Raw genomic sequence first — 12,143 nt, 5'->3', positions numbered from 1 at the left:
TTTCTTAGTTTAATGGAATTGTGTATCTGGTCGAATATTATATCTTTCGCTTTTAAATAATTATAAGTGTTTTTTTATTAAAATTTATTTATTAGATGTAATAGTTCATTCTCTACCATATGCATATATTAGAGAGACTTGTGCTTTCAAATCGTAATTCACTGTTAGCAGTTGATATAACAATTCGTTCTCTACCAATGGGTGGTGGTTCGAGTTCTATGTTGGGGATAATTGGGATTCTCAGGTTGAGAGTCAGTTATTGTGGGTTTTGTCAGTTCGCTGTTCGGTTTGCTGCATTCAAATTTGTTGGTCAGATGTTGATCGGTGAACCCTTTCCAAAGTGGATATGTTCGACTCCAGGTGGGTTGTGATTTCATTGGTTTAGGTGTCAAGGTGTCCTCGACCATTGGTTGTTGAGTTTTTTCAGTTGGAATTCTCTGAAGGATTTAAGTGGTGACGGTTAAAGGTCAAGGAATGCGTCAGCTACCCTCCTATTCATTATATTCTATGTTCATTCGGTCTTCAGGTGTGCTTGCCCTCAATGGTAGAGTGGGAGCTTGGTTCATAGCAGAATCAGGTTTTTGGTAACCTTCAGGATCCTATTGGAGGTCTTCTCGAGCTAGTGGTGTAGTGATGGAATTTGTTTAGTCTCACAAGTATGGGGTCTTGTTTAACCGATCATGAGGATATTTCCTGTTTTGAGTAAGGTGGCCTTTTCGATTATCTCTGGTGTTTCTTTTCTTTTTGGATGAGATTGTGGGTTTCTGAAGTAATGTGTATGGGGTGCTCCTTGTGAGTTGAGCAAGAGGGCATTGGGGCTCTTGGTTCGAACTATGTGCATGGTTCCCCTGGGTTTCAACTTTTGATTTGGATCAAGAGTGCAATCGTTATTCTATCCGCAGATCATGTGTGACTTTGATTTCATAAGGTTTTGATTGTTAGCTATCTTGTGGTGCTTAGATGGTATTGTAAGGGAGTTGTTTAGGTTCCTTCAAGGTAATGGAATGAAATGGTTATCTTCAGGCCTGGGAGTTAGACCAATTATGCAATGAAGACAGTGTCGGTAGGTTATTAGGGGCATTCCAATGATAGGTTGTAGGCCTAGTGATCATGATGGTTCATTTCTTCTACTTGTGGTGCTTCCGGTGTGGATGCGTTGGCGGGCGGTCGGGTAAATCGCAAATCTGTTGGTTGGAAAAGGGAAACAGTAACGATCTAGGGAAGTATCGATCATGTATTAGAAAGTGTCGGCAGGTTGTATGCAATAATTCTAGTTGTTCGCAAGTGGTTGTTAGGTTTGTGATTCTCAAGCTGGAAATTTCTTATGCAATCATAAGTCATAAAGTTCTTGGTGATTGTATCGAGTGGGTGCCCAGGTAAGGGTGCACCAGAGCCGGTAAGGGTTGGATGTATTGCAAAAGTTCATGGTTTGATCCTCATTGCTCGTCAAAGCAGTGGTTGGTGATGGCTTAGCAAAGAGTCAAGAGTTGTTAAGATTTTTTGGTTCATCATATGGTTTGGTTTTGTATTAAGTGCGGGTCGGTGTGTTTCGAGGATCATTCTTCATGGTTCTGGTAATTCCCCCTTTAGGGACTGGGGGTAGATTCAAATGGATGTTCGTCAGCTTTAGGGAAGGTTCCGTGAGGAGGTATCATGGGTAGCTATTATCGAGTAGGCTTTTGGTGGGAACTCATGTTCGAAATTGCGAGTGGGTCCATGCAAGATCAATATCCAAAATGGAGGAGGCTAGGAAATCTGTATATCAAAGGAATCAGTTGGAGGATTCAGGATTTAGCTTATGTGTCTGCACTCCAAGATGGCTCCATCTTTTGAATGAAGGGCAAGTGATGAGGTTTTAGGCTCTTAGCAGTAGTGTATCGGCCAGAAAGTTGAGGAAGCCTGTATTTTGTACCTCTTGTGTGTTTATGAATATGTTATCATCAAAGGTAGAATAGATTGTTCAATGGATACGTGTCATGGTTTAGCAATCAGTTCAGTTTGGGAGGTCTATCAGGAAGTCAGACCAATTTGATACCCAAGTTCAGATATATAAGGTTGGGTCTTTGCACGGGAATATGGGTTGTTCTTCTTCAGGTTGGTAGTTTCTTTTGGGATTGATTAATTTTGGAAGGTCATTTATGTGCAGAATTCCGAGTGCGTTCCTCAAGTGTTATTTTGGTTATGAGTGTTAGTAAGGAATGATTTCGAGGATAAAATCTAATTTAAGTGCAGGAGAGTTGTAACATCCGAAATCTTGAAGAGAAATTATTGAGAATAACCCCATTTCTTGTTAAAATCGACGAGTTATAGGGACCAACTCATCGTGTTGAAGATGGACGGATTGCGAGGGTTTAATGAACCAACTCTACCAGTTGGGGAGCCTCAACTCGACGAGTTGGCAACTAGGAAGGGAACCTTAATTTTTAGGGTCTTGCACCCTATTTAAAGTCCTTAAGTCTTTCTTCAGGCGTCCTTATTAACCTCCATTGTTTTCCAAACCCTAAATCGAGTTGTAGCCTCCATTGTCAAGTTTTTAAGGCCTTGGAAGGAAGTTTGGTGCTAATTTTGTGCATTGTGAATGAATTAGAAGATCTTGAAGTTTCTATCTTAGAGAAGGAAGTCTTGGATCCAGAATCACTCCATTTCTTGCAGTCACTTTAAGGTATCAAGTTCATACCTTGAATTTTGGATGATTAGATCTCCTTATTTTGGGTTTTGTTGTGTTTTGGCCTCTTTTTGAGGATGATGATGGAGTAAAGTCATTTTAGGGATTTGTTCCTTCAGATCTGAGTTGGTTTTGGTACTCTTGAGCTTAAAGGTCCAATGTTTATAAGGATTTTGGTGTTATGCATGCATTAAGTCATCTATTAAGTCCATTCCAAGCATAAGAGCTTCATTTAGACATGCATGAAAGTAAAGTTGGCAACTTTACATGGCTTTCCAGCTCAAGGAAGTCAGATCTATGTATTAAGAGGTGGGTTTTTGGCGAACTTGGCGGGTTCGTTGGATAAAATCGGTGAGTTGGCTCGGTTTTCCCCGAAATTTTCAGACTGATAGAGTACCCAACAAGTTGACTTGGTTTTTCCCGATCTGTGCAGTTGATGGAGGAACTCAACAAGTTGAAGGAAAACTCGATGAGTTGGGTCAACTTGGACCGTTGACTTTGACTTTCGATTTATGTCTTTGAACAAGTTTGTTCCAAGGGGTGCTTGAAGTAATCTGAATTGTAATAAGGGAAATTATGGGCTTAGAATAAGGCCCATATGGGGGTAGGGCCCAATTTAGAAAATTGGGTCATTAGTGGGCCTGTGTGGATCTTTTAGTTTTGGGCCTCAGTTTTGGTGTATGTTGGGTCAGGGGTAAAATGGTCATTTTACACCAAGTATGGATTATGGATTATAGCATGGAACCCCAATTGCTAATTAGATGTTGTTGGTATTGATAGGTTGGGAAGCTGGTAGGACAACAACTGAGGATTTCTTTTGGGGAGCTTCTGCATTCGAGGTGAGTTGTCCTCACTATACTTGCGGGTCCAAGGTATCAATGCTAGACCATTGGATTAATATCTTATTATGCATGCAATTGTATTGTTATGATTTGTTAGATCTGTATCATGGTAGATAGGATGGTGTTTTTGTGTTGTTATGATCTGTTAGATTGGTATCCTGGTAGATATGATGTTGCTATGTTGTTATGATCTGTCAGATCGGTATCCTGGTAGATAGGATGTTGATATGCTTAGTAATCTGTTAAATTTGCCTTTTTTCGAATTTGGCTATATGTTTTCGAGTAGCATGTATTGATGTAGTGATCAGGTTGGATTGAGACTATACTGCTTAGTGTTACCAGTCAACAAACCTGGTAATGTTTATATTGGTACATTATATCTATGCTTATCTGTTATGTATATGTCGACATGGTATGTGTGTGTGGTTGGGTTGAGGTGGACTTGCTTTGTGCTAAAGGCCAACAGAATTAGGGTGACCCGGATAGACTTTAGGCCTGTGAGGCGGATCAGTCAGGCCGAAGGCCCGGAGAATGGGACAGACAGACTGAAGACCCGATGAGGTGGTCCAGACATGTTGAATGTTCTGTGAGTAGTACAGACAGGCTGTGGGCCCGGTGAGGCGGTCCAGACATGGTGAAGGCTCAATATGCATGTTTTTATTTGTAAATGTTATCTGGTTGGGTGTTGGTACTTTGGGGGAACTCACTAAGCTTCGTGCTTTGGTTTATGGTATCATGTACTTCAGCAGATCTTGTTTGGGTGAAGGTGTGACTATACACATCCTCGCATTTTGGACTTATGATTTCTACGAAACTCTGATAATGTGAATGTTTTGAAAACTATGTTGAAAGAGATTCTAATTTTTAAATAATGTTTTAAAGATAACGGTTTTTGTAAACACTTCTATAGAAAAAGGGTTGTTTTGAAAAGTTTAAATTTTATGGATGTTTCAATGTAGTACGTTGGGTGTACGTGGTCAAGAGTCAAACCCTAATGTTTAGTTTTTGGATCCAATTTATGCAACCTTATGTCCAAAGGCTCTCTCATTATCAACCTCCATTACCCATTTTGAGCACTATTTCGAAACCCTAACCCATTTCTAAAGAGAGTTGATATTTGTGTATGTTTTGGTATGTGCTTGATGTATCTTGAAGAAGAACAAGCTTAGTTGATGAGCATTGATCAAGTAAGAGCTTGTAGATCTAGAGGCCATCCATCATTTTCAACTTCTTAGAGGTATAAAGTCTTGACCTCGACTATTCCATGCTTAGAACAGGGACTAGTTAAGTTTTGAGCACATTTTAATCCCATGAGTGATTTCTTGTGAGTAAATGTTACTCTAAAAGATTTGAGTTATCCTTTTGATGTTCCCGAGGTTCCTAGCTCATTAAGTTTGCATCTTGATGGTTGTAGATCAACCATGCATGAGTTAATGATCATTTAATGGAAGTAGAATGTTAAATCTTGGACTTGAGTCTCTTTGAGCCATGCAAAGGCATCAAGTTGAAGACTTTTATAATTTAAGATATTTCTCTTAAGTATGATCTGTGTTTTGGATGTTTGGAATTAAGCATTAAGTGCTTAATAATGAGTTTTGGCTTTCTGTAAGCCTCGATTTCCTTAGCTGTAACTGCTTCTATACGAGGAGTAATTGGTGGTATGCAGGGCATACTCACCATAAGCCTTATTGGGCATTTCTTGGACTTTAGGACTTTTGGGCTTGGGCTATAGGTTGTTGGGCTTGAGGTAGAACTGGAAAAAAAGGGTCTTTACCCTTTATATGATGATTTGAACTCTCAATTTCAGTTATTGGACTAATTGGTAATTAGAGTTTTATTATTTGTGATTTAGTGTGGGGAATTTAATGTTCAGCAGCCTGAGTGTTATTTTTTTATCAACTGATTAGGTGAGTTTTCTAATGGTGTTCGGGCGGGTCGAAGGCACTAATGCCGACCCTTTGTTTATTAGAATGCTAGCTGTCCATATGGCTCTTGCATGTATTGTATATGTTTGTATGTGTACCGGGCGGGGACTGATATCCGACGGGGACTGATAAGTGTGTTGGGCGGGGCCCATTGCATGTTACATACAGATTTGTTTCGGACGGGGCCCGATGGAGGTCGGGTGGGGCCCATTGTATGTATTACATGTGTGAATTTGGGGAAAACTCACTAAGCTTTATGTTTACGGTTTACATTTATGATTCGGGTACTTCTGGTTCGAAAGAGAAGATATTTGGATGATCGCATCACACACACACCATGATTTTATGCATTAGTTGACTTTGATGTATTTATGGATGATTCTTAACATATTTTGAATTTCTTTATGATTTTTATAATCATGATTGGTTGATGGTTTTATTAATAAAAAATGAAATTTTTGGGTTATAAATTTTGGGACGTTACCGTCCAAAATTTTCACTATTTATTCATCCAAAATCATAAATTATATTGGTTGTTGAACCGATTATCTTTATTTCATTTTCATAAAATCTTTATGTTAAATTTTTCGTTGTGGGTTTTTAGCAAGTTTTAAAGCGTGTGTGTCCACTTAGTCTAAGCGGATTTGAAGCTCCGAACAAAATGAAAAATAGATCATTCAAAATAATTATTTTAAGAAAAGGGGGTGTAAGATCTCGAACCTAACCAAATTTGAGCTCCATACCATATAATGTTGGAATAAATACCACACACATCATATGTACTTGACATATATTTACATAAAAAGCAATATTACAACCAAAGTATAGAGGAATTAAGTATTTACAATATACACCACAAACTTTTGTTTTTGTTTATTGACAAAACTGCAAAATTGGTCCCCGTGGTATTCAAAAAACTTTGGATAAGATCCAAAAAGTTTTCAACTTGCATGGATGGTCCAAAATCAGAAATTTCCAGTGAATTTGGTCCAAAAATCATGAATTTCCTTTGAATTTGGTCCATTAAGCACTTGAAATGACCGTTTTGCCCTTCTAATTTCTTTTTTTTGTATTTTTCCATATTTATTTTCATACTTTAATTGAAAATAAAAAATGCTCTTTCTCTCTCTCTCTCTCTCTCTCACACACACACACACACACACACTCTCTCTCTCTCTCTCTCTCTCTCTCTCTCTCTCTCTTCCCAATCGAATTTGGTCCCAACCCCATTCCTCAACATCTCCATTCATATACACCTCTATTTTTCCGACAACATCACAACTACCACCGATTATCACCTCATGTCCATTTCCTCCCTCTCTAGCTTCTCCCCTGTTCTCCATCTCATCCCAAAATCGTTTTAGATATCGATGCCGCCTTCAACCATCACCACACTAAACCTGCCCCCTCTGCCATTTTCTTTTCCCCGTGACAACTAATCAATGAATTATTGTCGAAGAACATAACCCAACTCCTGAGCATCTGCGTCTTCCTATGTACACACGTTCCCATCTGATGAAGGTAAGACCAACAATTTAATTTCATATATTCCAATTTTAGGGTTTTCAAGTTCCGATTTTAAGGGTGTCAAGGTCCGATTTCATGGGTTTCACGGTCCAATTTCAGATGATGAACATGAATATCTTTAAATGTGTATTTTATGGGTTTTAAAGGTTGGATTTCAGGATTTTCATTCCCGATTCTGTGGAGGAAAATTGTGCTTATTGGATGGAGGTTCGTGTTTTCTCCTTCTGATAGGATTTGTATTCGAAAAAATACATCTAGGTAATAATTTTGTTTATGAGTGTGATGATTTAGTTTCAAACATAAACGAAAATGGAAGGACATATCTTTGTTGAATCTGGTTATTTTGGGATTCGATTATGAAACCAAATTTTGTTTTGCATAAAGATAATCAAAATGGGTTTCGAAGAAGATGATGATGAATATCTGGGATTTGAGCTGATGAACCTATGAAGAATGGTAGATTTTTTTTGTGAAGATCATCGATGAACATATGAAGATATACAGTGTTTTAACAAGAAGATGTGTTGTAAATGAAGATATATGGTTGATCATGAAAGATGTTATCAACCGTTGATAAGGAGCTCATTGTGTCAAACTATTATTTTATTGCAATCCGGGATTTTTTTTTCATCTTATTTGTGTGTGTGTGTGAGAGAGAGAGAGAGAGAGAGAGAGAGAGAGAGAGAGAGAGGTGGGTGGGTGGACCCATCCTTTTATTTTTCTTTTCTTTTGCTTTTTTTTAGTTATAAAACAATTAAAACAAATAAAAAAACCCGAAAAATAAATAATAAGGGCAAAATAATCCTTTTATATTTTCAAGGACCAAAACCAAAGAAAATTCTTGATTTTAGACCTTCCATGCAAGTTGAAAACTTTTTGGATCCCATCAAAAGTTTTTTTAAAACCACAAGGACCAATTTGGCAGTTTTGTCTTGTTTATTCTTAATAGTTCGTTTGAATTATTAAAGCTCAAAGTCGAGTTCATCATCTCCCAAGATCAATTTGAATACTTAACTATTTTCTAAACTACATTGGAAGAAATAAAAAATAAAATAAAGCCTTCCCTTGGCACAACCCATCCATTATGCTCAATAACTTTAAATACCCAAGGAAATGAGTATAATTCTCAATTTCCATTTTCGTCTAATTACACATATCCGTCATGCTCACGATGATTAAACACCCCACCGTTCCATTAAATCTGTCATCCCAATAAATCACATTGTAGATAAACCACAGAACACAAAAAACTCACATTGTCAAACTTATTGCTAGGTCTTAACTAAATATTGTCATGTTATTTGCACCCTATATTTGACCGACAAGTTTATAAGGTAATGATCCTAAAAAAAATCGTATGTGTTCGTTTTTGTTCCACTATCTATATGTCTCGTTCGGCCAATCATTTATCTAATTTCTTTATTTACACTATTCATAACCTCGTTTGATATATAACTTTTGTTTTCAGGTATGCCGGAACAATAGAATTCCATTTAATAAAAGTTAATATTTAAACTTCATAGCTAATAATAAATAATAAATAAATATTGTTCTAACAATGAAATCGTTCTTAAGTATATGGTAATTCAATTACGAAAACATAAATCAGTATATTAAAATGCGTCCATTATAAATTAGAAAGGAGAAGCGAACCAATTTCTTTAGGGATAACGACTTGAAAGGGTAACGAACTTTCGATTTTTGTCACATTTAGTCACTAAACTTTTTTTCGTTATCTATTTGCCATTGAACTATTGAAATTGTTCACATTTTACCCTTATGACCGGCTGTTACCGGTCATAAGGGTAAAATGTGAACAATTTCAATAGTTTAGGGGCAAATAGATAATGAAAAAAAGTTTAGTGACTAAATGTGAACAAAATCGAAAGTTCATTTCCCTCTAAAAAGTTCAATGACTAAATGTGAACAAACTTCATATTGCATTATGTTTTAGCAAAATTATTTATTTTTGTTTAATTGTAGCAACATTTGTTGATGAAGAAATCTATGAAATAAAAAAACAAAATGTAACATCCGGATTTCCAAGTATCATCATTTAAGTATTTTTCTTTTGAGTTAAGAAGAGAGACTCGACGAGTTGACGCCTCAACTCGTCGAGTAAGGTAGCGACTGATGACTCGGATTAATGAATGGACTCGACGAGTCGGTGAGGCGACTCGACGAGTCCGTGCTGTTGGCAGAAACCCTAAATCTTTGGGCTCGAGCCATATTTAAAGGCACTTATGGCCTTCAATTGCGACTACCTTTCCCATAAGTGAGAACCCTAGCGAGCTTGAGTGTGTAAAGTGAGAGGAAGAGCTATCTTGAGCTTTTTGGTGTAATAGATCTGGACCCTTCTAGGTTCAGAGAGCCGAGAATATGAAGCTTTAGTAGAATAAACCTTGGGGTTCAAAGTTAGGAAGCATTTATGGTATATGTAGTTACTTTCATCTTACACATAGATATGAAGTATTTTATATAAATTACGTGCTATGTGTGCATATTATTTGAATACTTGCTGTGCATGTTGGATGAACGATTTTATACGTGTTTTAAAAGATTTAAACGGTATATTTATTTTATATCTACAAATATGTTGCAGATGAAACATGGGTAGATGAAATAGTTGGTGTGTGATGAAATAAAATGATGAGAGATAGGTGATGATATAAAGGTGGAGATAATTAGGTAAATAGATTATGATGAATATGTGATGTAGGATGAAAGGAGATACCATAACCTTTACTAGCAATGTGGCGATGTAGTCATCTACCAGAGTATCGATGGCGACCACGGACTATTCTAGACAACCCAGTGGAAACACCAGCAGACCCATAACCTGTAGGTGATGAATTACAAGTTCAGCCGATGTTGTAACTACGTATTCATGTGATGATACTCTAACCCCTTACTATGAATTATGATTTCAGACGATGTTGTAACTACATATTCATGGGATGTCACAAATTTCGCATGCCAAACCAATGGTCATAATTCACATTAGTGAGAATGGTTCATTTTTTTGTAAAACCAAAATCAGATTCGAAATTTTAATTTTTTAATTTGGAAAATGTCAAACCATTGGTTTTTAGAGGGAAACGAACTTTCGATTTTGTTCATAAGGGTAAAATGTGAACAGTTTCAATAGTTCAATGGCAAATAGATAACGAAAAAAAGTTTAGTGACTAAATGTGACAAAAGTCGAAAGTTTGTTACCCTTTCAAGTCATTATCCCATTTCTTTATCAACAAAGAGGCAGGAGTTTAATTCACCAAAGGGACTGAAAGTGAAACATTATTAAATTACGTAAAAACAAAAAATCAGCAAGTTACCAAGACTTTAGGGCTAAATCTGAAATTTCATATTTTTCATTGTTAAGGAAAAAAAAAGAGAATAAGCATTGTAGGCAACGAGAGTTAAACGCTGAAGCCATAGGTCATGACCCACATGCTTACGCACTGCGCTACATCTATTGATACCCAAACTGATCAGTCATAATTAAGAGAAGAGAGGCATTTATAAGTGATATCTTATAGAGGCATTGATATAATCATGTAGATACTTTAAAAACTCCGATACCATGTTAGGGTTTCCATATATAATATAATCATGTAGATACTTTAAAAACTCTGATACCATGTTAGGATTTCCATATATATGAAAATATTGAAATACAAATATAGAATCTAGAAACAAATCTAGTGGTCATTTAGCCGAATGCTTGAATCAATATGTATCGAAAAAAAAAAACTAGTGATTGATCTTAATTAATTACATTAATAGAAAGAAGGAAAAGCAATAAAAACTTAAATACACCATGCAAAGACAATATCAAGATTCAAGATCAACCATGAATTGAAAACCGGCTACTTTGATACATTCGTATATCTCCTTCCCATCCATTCTCCCAACCAACAAGTTTTACTTCATGTGTCTCACCACTTTCCTGACCATAAACAAACAACCTTTTCGGTAAGTTTTTTTCCCATGGATTGTTCGTCATTAACAAGTCCCCCTTCTTGTTCCATTGACCTAAAACCATTATCTCTTGATGAGGAAAAGGTGGCTTCTGATCAACCCTACAATAAATCACCCATTCCTTCTTCTTCAACACCCACACCTCAATGTTGTTAGACATGTATTCGTATCCAAGTTCACCATGCAAATCAACCAATCGATGGCTGATGAATGATTCATCTTGTGTTTGTGTTTCTTTAGGAAGATCAATCCACCCGAATTCCTCCTTCTTCACGTTGAACCATATCACTTTTCTTGGATCATTATTTGGTGATTCATCAACACAAGCTGCTAACCAATACACATATCCATGGCTAAATACTCCTTCACCTGTTATCGGATAATCTGGAACTTGAGGTATCTCTATCCATGAATTTGTCCCTAAGACATGCACCATGGTGCGAAGATTCTTCCTCACGTCAGCAAGTTTCATCTGCCATGTTGCATGGTTTCTTACCACAACACAAACCATCTTGAACGTGTTTGTAGAATCATCAAAACAAAGCCCACATGACTCTTGGAAATACTCCCCTAACATAATATCGATAGGTGGCAACTCATAACGTTCTTTCCTTAGAGGATCTATCACAACCAAAGTAGTCATGTCATTGATCATGTCATTACCATGGTTTTGAGATAGATAAAGCAGCCCATTGCAAGAACCCAAAACCATCAACAAATTTTGACACCCAAACTCCATTACTGAGTTAGTTTCAGGAGTATGTTCTTTCAACTCGTTGATATGGAAGAAACTGAGAATAGATGGTTGATTGGGTCGACAAGAGATGTACCCGATGAGAGGCATTCTTGATAAGATTTCATCGATGACTTCTAAAGGCAACTCAGCTAACTCAGCCATGTCTCGAAGATATATATGTTTTAGGATATATATACCGATTGAGTTATAACTCAAAATCTACATGAACTGGCCATACTTATATAGTTAAGGAATCCAGTGACCTAAAGAATTAGGATTCATCCAAATAGGAAAGTAGATGTAGATCACGGAAGATTAAGGTAGGCGAGATTCGGTATAATATTCAATAAAATATCGAATTGTAGTTATATAAGGAAAGTCTACCTTCGTTTAGATAAATGCTACGTCGTTTTGTGCAAAAAGATCAACTCCCATTCCTAATTTCCCGGTCTTCCATAAATATTAAATTT

At 36.8% G+C, this 12,143-nt stretch overlaps 1 protein-coding gene across 1 annotated transcript; it reads right to left on the bottom strand.

The window, feature by feature from the left end:
- Positions 1-10,803: 10,803 nt before the first annotated feature.
- On the bottom strand, positions 10,804-11,835 carry LOC145029990 (uncharacterized). Its single transcript, XM_078978434.1, has one exon. The coding sequence runs from the start codon at positions 11,833-11,835 to the stop codon at positions 10,804-10,806; it is 1,032 nt and encodes a 343-aa protein (XP_078834560.1).
- Between the last annotated feature and the right edge of the window lie 308 nt (positions 11,836-12,143).

The sequence above is a fragment of the Lactuca saligna genome, chromosome 2, assembly GCF_052625555.1.
Source record: "Lactuca saligna cultivar CGN05327 chromosome 2, ASM5262555v1, whole genome shotgun sequence".
Lineage (NCBI taxonomy): Eukaryota > Viridiplantae > Streptophyta > Magnoliopsida > Asterales > Asteraceae > Lactuca > Lactuca saligna.
Note: the sequence above shows the minus strand (reverse complement) of the source record. Positions and strands in the feature narration are given on the sequence as shown.